General features: G+C 40.2%; 2 protein-coding genes across 2 annotated transcripts in view; one reads left to right on the top strand and one right to left on the bottom strand.

Moving 5' to 3' along the window:
• Positions 1 to 7,148: 7,148 nt before the first annotated feature.
• LOC148415521 (rho guanine nucleotide exchange factor 26-like) overlaps positions 7,149 to 17,906 on the top strand; it is a 29,702-nt gene continuing 18,944 nt past the window's right edge. Inside the window, exons 1-6 of the mRNA XM_088428152.1 lie at positions 7,149 to 7,356; positions 8,972 to 10,298; positions 11,056 to 11,107; positions 11,227 to 11,369; positions 14,693 to 14,749; positions 15,651 to 15,811. Coding sequence (XP_088284278.1) covers positions 9,060 to 10,298; positions 11,056 to 11,107; positions 11,227 to 11,369; positions 14,693 to 14,749; positions 15,651 to 15,811 — 1,652 coding nt within the window. The 5' untranslated portion in view covers positions 7,149 to 7,356; positions 8,972 to 9,059. The remainder of the gene's footprint in view (positions 7,357 to 8,971; positions 10,299 to 11,055; positions 11,108 to 11,226; positions 11,370 to 14,692; positions 14,750 to 15,650; positions 15,812 to 17,906) is intronic.
• The window catches only part of dhx36 (DEAH (Asp-Glu-Ala-His) box polypeptide 36), a 40,470-nt gene continuing 37,930 nt past the window's right edge, over positions 15,367 to 17,906 (bottom strand). The window contains exon 27 of the mRNA XM_088428151.1: positions 15,367 to 15,801. The gene's annotated coding sequence lies outside the window, so the exon portion shown is untranslated. The remainder of the gene's footprint in view (positions 15,802 to 17,906) is intronic.

Raw genomic sequence — 17,906 nt, 5'->3', positions numbered from 1 at the left:
GGATAATAGTCACTCTCGTCTCTAGCGTTTCCATTATTAATCAAACTAAGCATCTAAATGTGTTAGATTAAAGAAATGCATACAAGCGTACATTAATGAAATAAACTACATTCTTAACTTTCCCATGTTTCTTTAGAGTTGAAAATGTCAATTGGGTCATTAGTCACACTGCAGAGAAAATTGTACATTTGCCTGTGATGCCATCCTGATGATGTCATCCTTTTCTTGGCGGCCAGGCGTGCTAAATGATTTATTGCGGATGTTTTAGTGAGTTTTGTGGCACGTGTCCACACACACACTCACAAATGACCACTTGTGCGACGGTGGAGCCATCATGTGTTGTTTGAAAAACTCCGTGATGCATTTGCATTGCAGAATATACAGATCAAACGCAAAAAATAATGGGGCGGGGGGGGGGGCTTCGTGTGTCATCAAGACAAAACTGTCATTCAATGACAGTGTGGGCCGCTCAGGCGGTAACGCTACATCCGCGAGCTCAGCGATGTGGGAGGAAATAGTGAGAGGCAACACAGTAGAGTGAGCTATTCAGACCATGACACCCTGACAGGACAGCAAGATATGCTTGCATTTTCACCTCGCTTTTGAATACAACTCAGCGGGGTGCGCTGACATGTTTGTGCTTGCATGTCTGAAAAGTACTCATTTAAATAGGTCTGGCATATTTGATTACGTACAGTATTTGATTTGATTCTATCAGTGAATATATAACACACACACACACATTTATGCTTTGTTTTTTTGCAGTTAATAGGGACAGGAACTCCCCACATGAAACAGTAGGTGAAAAACCGCAAAGTAGCCCCCAGCCCCCCAGCAGAATTTTAATGCATGAATTTTGAAATGTGAAAAGTGTTTGCACTTTACATATTCATGAAAAATATTACTGCAGTATACATATTTACTTGAATCTTAAATTATTCAACCTCATACAGTAGCTGTACTGTTATCCCTTCCCATCCTTTCGTAGTCTCGCTGAGAGCCGCGGTTGAATTAGCGCTGCCCAGAAGTTGAATTAAAGTGAAGCCCGTAGCTGACCAAAGATGATAACAATAAGAGTGTATACTTGAAATTCCAATTTATAAAAGAAATCCAGGAAAGAGATTCACAACGCTCCGGTGCAATGCTCAGTCTAACTTGCGTGTGTATGTGTTTCATTAGGGAGACGGTCATTCATACAAGACACGTGATTGGCTCCCGGCGCAGCCATTGACCAATTAGCGCAGGAGTTGATGACAACTCCTTCCCTCATTGGTCAATGGTCCTGCCGGTGGCCACACGCGTGTTAGGTATACAAAATTATAAAAATAATAAACATGATGGTATATTAAGGCCTAGAGTTAAACCCCTTAGCTGGGCATTTATGTCCATATGAACTCATGAACGCATGAACTCTTGTTGCTGCGGTGAACTTGACAATGTACACTTTCCTAAATACCAAGGTTAACCGAGGTACTTGAATTATGTACTTAAGGACTTCAAAAACAAACAAGTGTATGGCAAGAACATGCCAGCATCACCACCATCAGAAAGGCCAGGTCTGATATTCATTTATCAATAATTCTACCTATTGAAAAACAACATTGCTCTGTTTCGATCGTATTCAAAGGGCTTGACACTGACCCCTCGTTTACCTACTGATGACAGAGCATCAATTGCTGGAGTTGTGGCCCTCTACGTGTGTGTATTTGTCCATCCAAGTTAATGTTGAAAAATGTGGTCACGCCGTGCAGTTGTGGAGTAAGCGAGTCCTATTAGAGTTTATTCCCCCATGCTGCTGTCAGCCGCCTGTGTGAGAAAATCAAACAGATGTGTCTTTTGGTTTACGCCCAGCGGCGCTAAATTGCTGTTTGTCCACCTCCTTTCCAAACATGCACACACACACACAACACAAAAACATGCAAACACTGTCTCTAAACAATGCAACAACATTCCGACCGCCTGTCATTTGAGACATTTGTTGTAGAAATACTTTTTACAGATGTTATCTTTGCTCCAGATGAGCATCCGTCTCTTTCACTGCATCACGACATAGCCTCATAGGCCACTTCATTAGGTCGCTAATGAGATGCAGGAAAAGATATGGACCTAATGTTCCGGACACTGTAAACTAAAACAGCAATTCTAAAACTCAAAAGTCAGGATTCCATTTGTGAAGGCAGAATGTTTCAAATTCATAAAATGAATATTATCCAACAAGCAGTATTTGTGCTGTTTTGTAAATCAGACTTTCCACCTTCAGGTGAGTCATACACCTCAGGCTAAATTCACTCTTTGTGTACGTGTGTGTGTGTGTGTGTGTGTTTGTGTGCGTATGTGTGGGTTTATGTCTTTTTTGCCAAAGTGGATCTGGGGACTCACAGCTTAGACTGAGAACATCCCAAAGGAAGGTAATTACTCCTAATGACATCCAGGATCTCACAAATGAGCCTGGATGTATTTAGCTAAACGTATTTAGCTATTTTCTTAAATTAAAAAGGTAATGTGCTGTTATTGCTGTGTTTAATTTTATAATTATTTTAATGCACAAGAAATGCATTCAAAAACTTTTTCCTCTTGGTATGGACTGAAAATGACATTACATGTGCTCATGGCTCAGGTAACAACCAATCAGGGTGCAGCTTACGAATGGCACATGGCCAAACCCAGATAAAAAGGAGAGCCGCGTTTGGCCGTTGGATAAATGTGTTTTTAAAGGTTTTCATTGTACGTGAACAATCTTTTAACTATCAAATGACTCATAGACAAAATATGAACATTTTATGGCTCAGAATATCTAACTAAATTTAGTAAAAAAATATATTTCTTCAGCAGGTCAATTTGTGTTGTAAATTAGGGGACTCTTTGCAAATTAAAAAAATTAAAAGATGTGATAAACTGACTGCAAATTCTTTTTTTTTTCTTTTAAATTTAAAATGAGTTAATTGCAATGACAGCTCAATAGGAAAGCCACAAGAGACTACAAACAAGATTAATAAAATCAAGCCAGCAAACGTCTTAACCCCATCTTATTTTCTATTTTTTGTAGATTTAGGTCCATTTGTCATCGTAGGAGTTAAAAACAAAACAAAACTATGAATGATCTCACACTGCACTTGTTGTGATGTGGCCCTCTAGCGGCACATTGATGAAGCTCTACAATCCATGGAAAACATTTAGCCATCTATCATGCCTCCAGGTGTGATCTGGTTCATCTCTCCCTTCCGGCCCGCCGGCGCTGCACATACGATGACATCATGGTCCCGCATGTGCAAGAGAACACACAGGAGGAGGGGGGAGTCAATCACAGGTCATCTAATCAGTACCGACGAGATGCCCCGTAACCATGGCGACCAGCCCGAGTGCCAACGGTGAGCGCGACGGACGCCCCCGCTACCCGCCTCCCCCGCTTTGCTGGCATATGCACTTGTGTGCGTGGAGAGGATGAGCGGGCCTCACGACGCCAACGCATTTACAGTCATTAGCTGTTGTTGATCAACATATGGCTCATGCATACGTAATAAGACGCGGGCGAGCCGGTGCGGGCTCTCCGTTGACGGGGGGGCCGGGAGACTCGTGGGTGGCGGCCGAGGAAAGGGGAGGCGAGGACGAGTGGCGATGAGTCTAAGAATTAGAAGGTCAGCTCGGCGGTGGGGCTTTTGAAAGCAAAAGGTGTTTTGAGTTCATGGTGGAATTGTGACATTCTGTTATTTCTGAGGAACTTATTGTACACTGTTTGCTGAAAAACTCTCGCGTAGCACACTAAAAAATAAGCATCCTAGGATCCGACGTAATGGTGCCAAAGCCCTGATTAACCCTTTATCTTTACATCAAAGGCATTTGACATCAAAGGGAAAGCATTGACACTAGGGAGCTGAAATTTCACCCAGATGTTGAAATGTTGAAATTCAGAATGGCGCGACCACTTAGTTCTCACACTACCAGGACTGTGCCATCCCTTGACTAAAATATTGAATGACAAAGTTGCTATTTTTGGACAGAGATGTCCATTTATGCATTTATATAAAACAACCCTTCTTAAAAGAGACACTATGTAAGATTTAGACTTTTTTTTTTTCATTAAAAAGGAATGAATTAAGTGATTTTAAATTTCAAAAACTTGCAAATAAATGTGTTCTTAAAGACCAACAGTATGTTTTAAATATAATCGTAGGTCTATTACATGGTGGGGTGGCATTTGTTTGTTATAGCTATGGACAATGGTAAATTCAGCACCTGCAGCACCTTCTGCTGTCCGTATTGAAAAACGGTCTAAATCTCACACTGTCCCTTTAAGATCTTGAGGAGGTCATCTGTTGAGATGTCAAACTTCCCCAGATTTAAAGTGTTCAACTTTTTTGAAAGATTGCAAGTTAGCTCTAATTAGAGTGGAGAAAAAAAATAAAAATCTGTATTTTGTATTGATTCATAGTACAGTAAATTTGTTTTTTTGGAATAACACTAATTGATAAGACCAAAACATTTACGTACAACAAAATATGGGATTATTACATACATGTAGAGGACCCTAAAAAAAATTATATATATATATATATATATATATATATATATATATATATATATATATATATATATATATATATATCAACTGAATGTGTTCCATAATAGCAGGTTACAGAGAAGTACAAATACACAATACTAGCGGGACTTCTCAAGTTTCACAGAAAAGTACCGATTCGTTGTTGCATCCGACGGCGCCCGGCGCGCACAACTCTGGAGGTTAAACCCGAACGGAGTTAAGCAGCTTAGAGACAAAAGCAGGAAGGCTAGTGCAGTAATCCCCGCCAAAGATTGATTTCTGTGTACATAAAGCAATACTTCAAGAGTTTGGAATGTGGGAACCGGTCTGGCATCAGATAAAGCTCAAGTGGAGCATGAGGTGAAACGTCTCATCTGTTTTTCGTTTACTTTCAAGATGAGCTCTGCTGGACTGGACTTTGTTTCCGTGTGAGGTTGCAACATCTGTGCACCTGCTGTAGTCAGCTCATCATCATCTCTCAGATGTGTTGATCATGTAAACACTTGTCAGTTCCTCAAGCTTCCCATATGGACCATTCAAAATCCCTAGATTTCACCTTGTCAGCTCTAAAAGCACTAATATTCATATCAAAAAATGGTTTCTGGCAATATCTTTTACCGTTTCAAAAACTTAATTGTACAGTCAACACTTTTTTTTCCGGCAAGCAACACTTACAATTCCCAAGGAACTTCAAATAACACTTGGCCATTGCTTGCTTCAAGGTGTTCAGTCCTCTCCCAGCTGAAAGGTAAAAGTAAGCATTAATTAAAGTCAAAGCCAAACCAAAATTCTGCTAGTTTAATGCTGAAAAAACGTGAAAACGAACATTACTGCTGCTTGTACTGTATATATTACAGTTAAATATTATACTGCCTCACTGTGGCCAAGGTATGCACATCAGGAGCTGCTTAATGTGAAAAAGTATCAAATCATTCTACACAAAAAGGTATATCTGTGCACATTATGTGTTTTTTTTTCTTACTTTCTATTTATTTATATTACCGTACAGTTGATAGAGAGCTATGTTCCTATATATAAGAGAACCTTACAAAATTCTCTGGTATTTTGAGAGTTGAAAAAGATTAATACCATTTATTTCGTTTCAACGGAGAACTATGTTTCCAGCGCGCATCACTTATACTACATGTCCAACAATGCATTGCGGTTTGTTAGTCTCTATTCCTTTCTAATAAATGCCAATCAGTCCCTCAAAAGGGAACTTTATTACCAATGAAACCTTGAATAAAACAATAAATTGTTCTTTGTATTCGGTGTGTTAAAGGTTCACAGTGGTTTGTTGTTCTGTAGAGTTAATTTTTGTTTATCTGCTAACGTTACCGTTAGCGTTGCTAGCATTTCACTAGCTGCAATTCAGATAACATTGCAAAACTTATTAAAACTACAATGTACATTATCGTGGTTGATATGAACTCCAGGATTACAAAAATGACTCAACGAGGACACCAAAATCGAACTGTGTAATTCGCTTACCATGTCGGTGGAGGCCCAGGTGAAAAGTGAACAATTTACCTGTAATTGCCCACTGCCTTGTTAAATTCTTCTTCTTCTTGTGAAGTTTCAAGGTTGTTGGTTGAAAAATAAAAACTTTCAGGTGCATTACCGCCACCTACTGGTAAGGAGTGTAAAGCTTGCGAGCCGCCAACCTACTGTCCAAAAATGCGCAATTTCCACGTCCTTCTTATCTGTAGTCTTAAATTCAAACATATAAGATACAGTTTAAATTTCTCAACAATTATTAATTTGCCTTCCTCCCCTATCAATTGTTGAGTGATGTAAATTGACCTTTATGGCTTGCTAAAAATGGCGCACGAGATTTGTAAACTTCAAAGTTGGATCACGTCTAATGTTTGTTTTGAATTACACAAAAGTCAAAGTGTTTTTTAGTACCTACTTTCATTTAGTTACTTTTACTGATGTGAAAACAGTTTACACACGGTATTGCCCTATTTTCTCCTTAATCAAACCACTGCACTATTTTTTTTTTATTTGGAAAAAAACTAACATGAGCAAAACAAAAAATAAAAGTTCAATCAGTATTTCGCGTATTTTTGTTATTGCGGGTATTTTTAGAAATATAACCCCGCGATAAACAAGATAACGCTGTATCTACCGTACAGTACATACTGTGCCGGTGCATCATTTTTGTCAGTGCACGTTGTAACTCCTTTAACAGCCGCAAGAGGGCGCAATCCATCCACGAGAGCCAGCGTACGTTATTGTCCTCCAATAGACGGTGAATTAACATTTTGGATGCCTTTTAAGAAGTAAAATAATCACGGTTAAACATCTCACTCAAATACTTCATTAAATAACAATAATGATTATTCATCAATTTAATTATTAAAAAAATAGTTGCATTAGCCCATGTATGTATTTCAATAGTTAGTTGTTACAAAAGTCTTGATTATATTTTGGAGTGTAAATGCATCAAACGTGATTGTTCTGTTTCGGCCTCGTGAGAGGGTCGATACTGCCCACTTGGGGGTCCACACATGGGAACCGGACGAGCGGTGTCCCCTTTCTGCTGCGATGCCCGCCCCCTGGCCCCGAGAGACCTCGCCCCTTTGTCCCGGTCCAACCCGCCCCGTCTCGCCTCAGACGCGCTCTTTGCCGCGCACTTAACCGAACTCGTCTGCGCTCGATCCGCGCGGTTTCGCCTCCAGATCCGCTTTCACGCACGTTTTGCGTGTCTGGATTTTCAAACGATGTTGGATTAAGTCCTCGGAATTCAGGAGGGGGGGATCGGGAGAACATGGTGGACCTGCGGCACGTCAACTGACTGCACGTTTCTGTTTCAGGTGAATATGAAACTTTCTAATAACTGATTGCATTGCGTAGAATTGCAATTGTGGTTTGGAGGGATTTCCTTCAAGGGTGATAAAAGTGTTGCGTTTTGTACAGTGTGGGGAATAGAGTTTGCATATGAGTTGCGGTGATATTTTTTTAACGCTAATATACCCGAAACGGCTAATTATAGACTATAAACTCCCATCTACCAGTTTTATGATTATACTGTGTTGATCATTGTGAGCATTCAGCTATAAATCATAAAAGTTTGCACATTGAACCTCATGGACTAGTTTTGGACATGTTTTTCTTGTCGATGAACACAATTTTTAAATCAGCGATTATGACTCTTGAAGCATCGGACATATTGCTGATATTTTGCTGATTATTTTAACTATTTACCTTAATGTAGTCTAACTATTTACAGGCGTCTTTGGGAGGACTCAAATGTCATTTATTTCAGTACAGTATAGATAACATTGTATTTAATCATCAGTTTTTTTCAGACTTAAAATCGGTGACAGCCTAAAAAAAAAAAATCATGTTTGCTAATAGGTATAGAGACGGTGTTTAACTCTCATTAGGATCTTCTTTAAGGACTCAAATTGCTGACCGTTTCACCTGTAAATAGTCAGTGTGTGCTGCTGAAAAGTTTATAAAATCAAACGTTAAACAGTACATACGTGGATGTGACATTTATGTGATGCGTATCGTGAAATAAGATATGTCAAAGATGATACCACTAGTTTCACGTCACAGACCAAAGACATGCTTATTAAGGCCAACTTCAAAATAAACACATCAAATAATACATGTGTGTCTATGCAATGACTGTAGTAGGCTTTTATTTTGAAGTCTGAAGCCAGCTTTTTTCACACAACTCCCGTTTTTATGGCCAACGACTAACATCATCACACTGACATTTAAAAATCATATTCGATCATTGATGAAGGATGCTAAGAACCCGCTAGTCAATTATTAACATGTGTCGAGGATGAGCGTAAACTGCTATAGACATGGTGCATTCAAATGCAGTCGGGCATTTCAAAGACAGGCAGAAAGAAGTCCAGTAATGCATTAAACACAGCAAATATCAAAACAACGTGGGTTTTTTTTTTTTTTAATCAATCTATAAATCTGATCGAGAACGACGAGATTTAAACTTCGATATTTTTTGTATGTATTTATGTATGATCCATCGAGTGAGTTATGTTTACAATAGCTAATCAAATAACTAGCCTTTCATCTTCCATTCTAGTATCAATGAGCCAAAATAAAGAAAAAATGTTCTTTTGTTATATATCCTTATCATTTACCTCGAAAAATTGAAAACATTTAAATTAGTCCCTTATGAGCGTGCACTAAACCGCTGAACAAGAATAATTTTCACGGGCATAATATGCATTTTCGAAAGAAACATTGGCTCCAAACTCCGGATATCAACTTCCTTGATTACAAACAATCAGTATCGGTCCTGGAAAAAACAAAAAAATCAGTCTGGCTCTATTTTTTATTGAGTTGCTATTGAGGTCATTTCTCATCACTTGGTTTTAGTACGATCTGTTAATGAGTATAGGAATTTGGACGCGGCCGAATGAACTGCCATTCTTCTTTGTTTGCTCTAAGGGTTGAGATCGGCTCTCGGCAGGGCGGCAGTGTTTGCGCTGCGGCCTTCCGGCCGTGACTCCGAAAGTGAAGAGGACACTCGCGGACCATGGATATCGGCAACGACGTGGACCTGTCCAACAATAACATCATGCCTCTGTGGAAGCGGCGCACGGACAACCGCAGAAGCCCCCCGGACTCCAGGAAGCCTCGGCCGCGGAGTTACCACGCCAACGGTGCGGCGGCGACGGACTTCCCGCCGGAGGACGAGCGCGCTTTCACTTTGGGCCAGCCGGCCGAAAAACTTGCGGTGACGTCTCAGGGTAAGAACGCGGCGGTGCTGAAGCACGTTTTACACAAGCCTTCCAAAAAGTCCAGAGTCGTTCGGAGTATTAGTATCGGCCACATCTCCAACGGACGCTTCTCCTTGTCTAAGTTCAAGTCCGACGGCGGCAGATCGGCCTCCTTGGACAACAAAGTAAACGACGGAGATTATAACGCGATAAATCGAAGTAACGGACGGACGCTTTGGCCCGACAAGTACGCCCGTTCTCCTCAAGCGCTCATTTCCAGTGTTTTTAGCCTAAATTTACCCAAGGAGAAGACCCCGTCCAATCATAACCCCTCACCAGAAACAGTCCAACGCACCCCTAACAATAACAACCTCGAGCCGTCCCTTCCGTCCAGTCCGTATCCCTCGTCGAAACGAACTCCTTCCCACAGCTCCACCTCGAGCATCCCCTCCCTATCCTCCCTCAATTCCTCCGACCCCCCGACCCCACGCTCCTCCTCGCCCGCCGTCCCGCAGGACGCCAGACGCGCTGGTTCCCCGTCGCCCTCCCCTTCCCTTTCCCCGTGCACCTCACCCGCCCCCTCGATCGTCCTCAGCACCCACAGCCCCGCCGCCTTGAAGATGGGCACCCAGCAGATCATCCCCAAGGGTTTAGCCTCAGGGAGTCGACAGAGCAAGACCCCCGCGTCCGGGCCGCAAGGCTTGGCGGGGCTTCTGGGTTTGGATGCGCCCAAGCGGACGTTGAAAACGCTCAGCATGGTGGAGACGGGGGCCTACTTTTCCACGGGAGGGGGGCACGGCGACGGGACGGACGGGGAAAACGAAAGCCCGGGGACACTGAGGAGGGGCCTGAGGAGTACTTCTTACCGGAGGGCCGTCGTCACCGGAGTCGAGACGGAAACCCAGGCGCTGGCCCAGAACGCCGTGAAGGGATTGGACAACGATAATAAAAGTCCTCCGGGCCGCCCCGGCAGTCCTCGCGTTATAAAGCCCGCCGGCCCGGGGGCACCCAAGCCCGACAGCCCTACGAGTCCAACCGGCACAAGGAACGGCAAGGTAAGCGGAGCGAGCGAGATAAAGAGAACGGGCCCATCCAGATAAGCGGTCGACAACGCAAATCAAACACGGCGACTGGCTCTTGTGTGTTCCTTCAAGCGGTCGTTAAGTATCAAGGTGCAAAAAGTTCATGTACTTGCACCGCATCACAGAAGAAAGCCTTACAAGGGTATCTGTTCTTTCATCGGTTCTCAACTTTTTTTTCGGTGATGAAACTCCTAGGAAATATGTTTTTGGATGAAAAAAAAAAAAAAAAGATTTGTAAGATTTGAAAAAAAGAGTGCTGTGATATCCATGTCTGAACAATCTATCAAATTTTGCAACCAGTTTTGTAGCGGTATCTCTAGGTGTATTTTCTTCAGCAATTCTAAAATGTCTTATACATTAAATAACAATGCATATCCATACAAGACTAAAGCTTTTTGAAAAAAAGTCACTATAATACAATTTAACAAAATTTCACTTCATGTTCTAATCAATTTACTCTTAACTTGAAAACATAGTGTTGCTTATGCAGCAATTAAAAAGCAATACATTTGCTCATACCTGCATAAACGGTGAAAAAAACACGTAACCCCTAATGTGGTTTTACGTAACACCCCCTTTGAGTGCCCGCTGTATCATATGATGCTTTGCAGACATGACGTAATCCTCGTCACACACAACGGCTCTGTTATTAGACAGAGGTCAACAGACAGGTCAGGGACAAAATGGCAGAGTTGGTATATGTACAATCCCACATGTGTCTTATTTTCAGATTCCTGACAAGAAGAACATTCTGACCCCTCAACGCACCTTTGACAGCGAAGGTGAACGCAAGTCTTCAGTATTGCATTTCACCCGTAACACAGCTCGCATCATTTTCCATTCTTGTCTCAGACACTAATCCCTTCTCCAAAAAAAAAAAAAAAAAAAAAAACGTTTTCAGAGGAGGAACTGTACCAGAACTATCAGGAAAAGGCGTTGCATAACGATTCGGATGAGGACGGCGATTCCAGAGAAGCTCCGGTCGATAACGGCATCGTGTTGCAATACAAACCCATCCGGACGTCCTGGAGCCAGCTGACTGTGGTTAGACATTTTACACACACATGGTGGCGTTAAACATTTTTGCAGATATGACATATCGCCAGTTCCAAGAGATTTTGTGACAAGAACTTCCCGAACGTTAAATTTAAAAGTTTCCAGAGAGGACATCATGTTTGCGGCGTTTGATGGAATACGACTTGCGATGAATGTTTCGTTCATAAAATCTTGCAACACTGCAACAGATTTATATCTTGTTGTCAAACATTTAAACCAGGCGGGAGAATTTTCAAAACAAAATTCCATCCAAAAAAAAAGTCAAAGTAATCATTTTTTATTAATATTTTTTCTGGATTTATTATTACGCTTGTTTTTATTGACTCGCCTTTTTGTAGAACGTTAAAAAATTAAGTAAACTTATCATTATTATATCAGTTGAAATGCCATGGGGTGTTTACATACATTTCTGCATTTGGGCTACCTTATATATAAAAAATAAATATTTATTTGTAATTTTCATGGTTTTAGCTCTCCAATAATGTCACACGGTATGCACATGTGTTTTAGGTTAATGATGGCCAAATGCTTTTGCTTATTCAAGTTAAAAAATAGCTATATTTTTCAGCATTTGGTCTAGTATTATGCTTGTAGATTAAGTAAGTAAACATTTATTTGTAACTTGTATGGCTTTTACTGTAATGTAAGCCAACTGCTTTTTACTTAGCCAATACGCAATAAAAAAATATATATATTTTTAGAATTCAGCCTACAAGTATATCCAAATGTATTTGCCAGTATGTTCAAAAATATTTAACGCATTTTCCGCACTATAAGGCGCACCTAAAAGCCTTATTTTTTTCCAGAAGCTGCTGGTGCGCCTTATATATGGATTAATATTGAGATTGGGATTGGTAGATGGGGGAATGAAGTGGTAAAGTAAGCTTTACCTGTTTCTTTTGTGTGTTTACAGTTGAACAAAGTTGGTCATATTGACATTGAGTTATTATGTATTGAGAGTTATTATTTGAGTTATTATTGTTATTACTTTGAATATTACTATTTTGTGATTGAAAAAGTTTTCAAAATATGTCATTAATTGAGGGTGCGCCTTATAATCCTGTGCGCCTTATATATGGAAAACATTTTAAAATATGTCATTAATTTAGGGTGCGCCTTATAATCCAGTTCGCCTTATAGTGCGGAAAATACGGTACTCCGTTTTTATGTAACATAGTCATAAAAATCTAGTAAGAATCCATCCAAAAGAAAACTACAAAAAGAGATCCTCCACAGAGAAGCTACTTTTAATCAAAACACTTTGTTTCCCACAAAGAAAAAAAAAATCCATTCTGACAGATATTCGAACATCCTAAAATTGACCTTTTCAGCATTCACCCACAATGAATACTTAATAGTTTTCCCCCCCTTTCCATTCTGGTCACCAAATAGAGTACAGAGTGCTTGGAATGTGCGCATTGCGAAGAATGCCGTCACATCCAGTTTGGTGAGTGAAGAGCAGGCGCACTTCTTCAAGAAGAAGGAGGCACTCAGTCACCCAGAGCCCATTAGGGAGAACTGCACAGTCTCATGCTAGCTCCTCAAACTATGCCTGAAATGTTCCCTTTAGAGGGACGTGCGCTGGGCCGAGGTTGCATAATGCAGTTAGGAATCGGAATGGAGGGAATGTACTCGAGGAAGAGATGATGGACTTTTGTTTTCTCCAGGGCATCCTCATTGGCTTGTTTACTTGCGATAAAAGATGTGAAAGATAAATCGAAAGTGAGCAGGAGAGATTATGGGACAACATCCTGTACCGATGCCGACGCACCGAACGTATCGGCCGCAAAATTGTTTGCTTTGGGGAAAGTTATTTTAGAATTTCGGAGGATGCACCGGTACAACACGCTCGTCGTCCTCTTCTGACGATATGAAACTCGAAAGAATGAAAACCGGAATTACCAGTTGTCTCCATTGTATCTCCTCGCTGAGGTATATTTGAACATGTTTCAGATAAACAGCATTGTTAGTCATAATACAGTATTGTTTGAATAAGTCTGAGGTGGGAGGAATACAAAGTTTTCTTAATTCATTGACTCATTCAATGCCAAGGACGTAGTTTCACGTTTTTTTAAGGAGTCCAGACATTCAATCCCAGATACTTAAGTATCGATTTAATACTGTGATTTAGTACTGTGCTAAAGGCTGATGTAATGAGCAGTCAATCACTGTTTAGCTTATGAACATCACATGACATAATAGGTGAGCCGTAATTGGTTGTGACCCAAGCCTGGAGCACAGATGATGTCATTTTCAGGGTTGGGGTTAGGAGCAAGTAGAAAAGTGTGTTTTTAAAGGTATTAATTGTACATTATTACAATAATATAATAGGATAATCATTTATTTAATATCGTTTTAGTGTCTTTGTTGGCGCAAGTGTTGCAAAAATTTTTTTTCCGGACTTAAGCCATGCCTTTTGCTTGGGGAATGGCCTAAGCCATTTTTTTTTTTCTTCTTCTTCTTCTAGGATCTTGACCCGTCAGTCATTTCTATTGTATGTTTCTTGGTCGGTTCGAGCTCGTTAAGTCAAAATTTCACTGCCTTGTACTTGTGTAGTTGGAAAGACAATAAAGGCTAGCTATCTAAAATAATTACGGACAAACTATTAACCTTTTTCTGCTAAACATGAAAAATAAATGGACCATCCCTATAAGTAAGTTTGTACCAGCTATGAATGTTAAGTTGCATCCAAATTTTTTGGACAAGAATATTTTGAATAACGCCTATTAGAATGTATGGTGAACCCTCAAGAAGTATTTCCTGGTTTGATGTTGTTCTTAGTTGGGCGTTAGATTAGATACCAGAGACGACGCAGTATCACTTCCTGGTGTCCTCCTCACATGTTGAATTTTAAGCGAGGGTGCCGGGGGCGCTTTTAATTCAGGCTTAAGTTCATCCGGACAAAAGTGCGGGCAGAGTCAGTTCCTCTCACTTCACAGTTGACACAGAGTCCATTCCAAAAGCTGGGTTTTGATTTCGATTGTTTTCAAACACATTTTACATTCCTTCCAGTCAAAAGATACCGAATGAGCACAACGGACGGCCGTTTGTTACTTTTTACGTCAGCTTGTCACCCGTCGCCATGGGCGTCCTTGTGCAATGAAGATCTCTTGTCCCGCTTTCCACAACAACTTTGTTGCCCTTCTTCCCGCCCGGCGCGCTGTGTTAAGTGCTCCGCTCATTGTGCGCTGGGACAAACAGACGCAATCTCAGCACACACTTGGGAGAAGCCCTGGGAAGCGAGTTGAAAACATTGACTCTTGATGCCAAAAGTGTTTTGCTGACTGAAATGCTTTCCCCCTCCTGCCAAGGTCAAGAAAAGCGGGATGTTTGATCGGATGAGTCAGGAAGAACGCAAAAGACAAGAGGTATTGATTATGTTTTATACTTAATAGAATACCAGTTATGATTCATGCTGAATAACGAAGCAGTCTCTCTTGAAAGATTCCCGGCCCATTTCTGAAAAAGCCTGACTGATTATTTAGAACTGATTACCTTTGATACACAATTATCAGTTCCACAAAAAAAACTTTCAGCGACTGAAGTTTCGATACATGTGTCAATCGATCAGATGTCAGACTTATTTTACTTGTCAATGATCCTAATTTGCGGAAGTCTCCCTGCCCTTAAACACAACTAAACCCGCCACAATAACACATTTTCACGGATGATCAATTTTCTATTCCAATAAACTATATTGTCATTTAAACAGGAGGTGTCCAAACTAAGGGCCAGGGGCCGTTTATGGCCCTACTTCCATCTTTAAGGGGCCCACATCTTACACAGATATTTACATTTGCTATTTTTTTTTAATATGCAACTGAGGTGAAAAATATTTGTTTAACAAGCAAAGGTGGTTTCCTATATATATATATATATATATATATATATATATATATATATATATATATATATATATATATATATATATATATATATTTATATATATATTTATATATATGTGTGTGTGTGTGTGTGTGTGTGTGTGCGTGCGTGCGTGTGTGTGTGTTGTGGACTCCTAAAACTGCACTGCTGTTTTGGTTAGCAACAAGGTTTCATTTTTTTTTAATATGCAACTGTGATGAAAAATATGTGTTTTTACAAGCAAAGGTGGTTTCCTTTATACACACACACACACATATATTATATATATATATATATATATATATATATATTTATATATATATATAAACATGGAGTTGTGTCTTTGTCCCAATATTTTTGCCCTTACGCCGAAAACATTTTCATGACGTATAAATTCCTCGTCAGGCCATCTTCGAAGTGATCTCCTCAGAGCACTCGTACCTTCACAGTCTGGAGATCCTGATCCGCATGTTCAAAAACTCGCCGGAGCTCAGCGAAGCCATGACCAAGACGGAACACCACCATCTCTTCTCCAACATCGGCGACGTGTGCGAGGCTAGCAAAAAGTAAGAGATATAAACGTCCATGTTACAATTTGTGTTGGCCGATGGTTTGCTCAGCCGCCAAATTTAGATTCCTGTAACAAAAGTGCTGTCTCTCGGCCTACTCCGAGCACCTCATAAAAAGTTTGTGGTATTTTGCTTACGGCCAATGAGCCGGATAATTTCGCATTTAATAGCGCTTCAACACTTGGGAGAGCACATTCACTTCCATGTGAGGTGTGTCTATAAACACCACCACATTTGCCTTCTTTTTTCACTTCGAGCCTGGCTTGTTTTCAAACTGACCCAAAAAAACTGATTGGGAGAAGAGGTTAAAGGCAAATTAAGATCAAATTCTATTTTTATTGTTGTTTCACCTGGCAGTTTGACCGCAATCTGTCCATTCCAGTCTGCTAGCAAGACTTGTAAGAATCCTATCAAGTGGATTTCCTCCATAACACCCATTGCTTAAATTCTAACGCACCCCTATATTTCCCTAAAATCCTGAAAATTCCTGCCTATTTAGGACTTAAAAAGAGAAAAACATGAATCTAAAATGAGAAAAACATGAATTTTGAGACAAATCTCCCACTGTTTTCCCAAGCAAGGTGAAATTGTTTTAACTTTTCCATGTATAAATGATACAAAAGAACGCAATGCACAAAGAGGAGAAAGCCTGGCGCCAGAATGCGTTTATCCTGGAATGTCATTGAAAAAATATTGCTACACTCTTACCAAGGGATTCCTCATCCTCATTCCCAACTGTGATATGGCAAACATGAGAATTTGCTGATATTTTTTTGTGATGAATGACATTCATAAAAACTACTTGTGTGGGTGTAAAAATGACAAAGGGGTGTAAGAGTGACAGTAAATTCAATTGGAAGTTGTTCATTTTCAGTTGACTCCAGTAAAAAATGTTTTCAAAGCATAGTTACACATATTTAGGCATTTTTTGAACTATAAATATATTTATTTTGTCCATTCTTAATGTGATAGTTAAATTATTTTATACATTAAATTAATACCTTTAAAACCAGTTTTGGCATTTGCTGTCGAATGAAAATGACATCACAAGTCCGGTTTTCTGGGATTGGTCATGTGACATTCACAAGCTGGGCCGCGATTGGTTGTTACCTGTTGGTTGTTACCTGTTACCTCAAGTGGAGAAAACTGTTCTTAGAAGCTACTAATTGTATGTAAAAAGTCATTCAGTTATCAAATTAACCATACACAAAATTTTACATTTTTACCACTGAAAATTTATAAGTGTAATACCCCTTTAAGTTGTTCATTGTGCAACGAAAATCATCAAATATAGGCATTTTTTTTTACTGCCGAAAATGTCCAAATAAGTTTTGTATAATTTAAATTTAGACTCATCTAAGTGTAAAAACTTCAAGTGCACTCATACATTCATTTGAACAAACGGCAATCTTCTCATCTGATATTACTGCTACATAATATTTAGTTGAACTACTTTGTAAAATCAACATTCCTCCCATTTATGAGCCATGTAAAATTGACTCGAGCCTGCTTGCAGTATGATTTGTGTATTATTACAAGCATGAGAGTGGTGAATTCTCGCACCTAAACTTGGAATCCGCCTAAACTTGGTTTAGCAGCTGCCTGTGTTTTATTATTTCCCCCGTGGGGCCAATAATCATACGCGAGTGTGAAAATAGCAGCCCGTACAATCCCATTTGTAGTCATAGATGACTCCGTTCAAATGGCTTCAGCGACTGTTCTTGGTATTCAATTAGGGTTTCCATAACCTGACCTTTGTTCTGAGAGAAGTGGTACAATTTCTGAAAGATGCTCACTCTGGAAGCCAAAAATGATCAAATATTAGATTGTTGTCTCGACCATGCGTTGCAGGGACGGCAACTGAAAATAAGTGTAATTACCTAAAAACGCCTGCAGATGGAGCCGAAACAACACAAACACAGCCAAGCCCCTAGGGTCGTGACAGTTGTTTTTGTCGCAAAGCGAGGAAAATACCGTAAAGAGGGGACCAAAAAACACAGTATTCCACGTCGCAACATGGAAAAAACGTAAGACAGGGACGTTGTAACACAGGGGTCCACTATGTCTATCCTGCCTGGGTCATTTGAAGCAA

Source organism: Hippichthys cyanospilos, chromosome 11, assembly GCF_059441005.1.
Source record: "Hippichthys cyanospilos isolate Australia breed blue-spotted pipefish chromosome 11, RoL_Hcya_1.0, whole genome shotgun sequence".
Taxonomy (NCBI): domain Eukaryota; kingdom Metazoa; phylum Chordata; class Actinopteri; order Syngnathiformes; family Syngnathidae; genus Hippichthys; species Hippichthys cyanospilos.
This window is presented reverse-complemented; position numbering and strand designations above follow the sequence as displayed.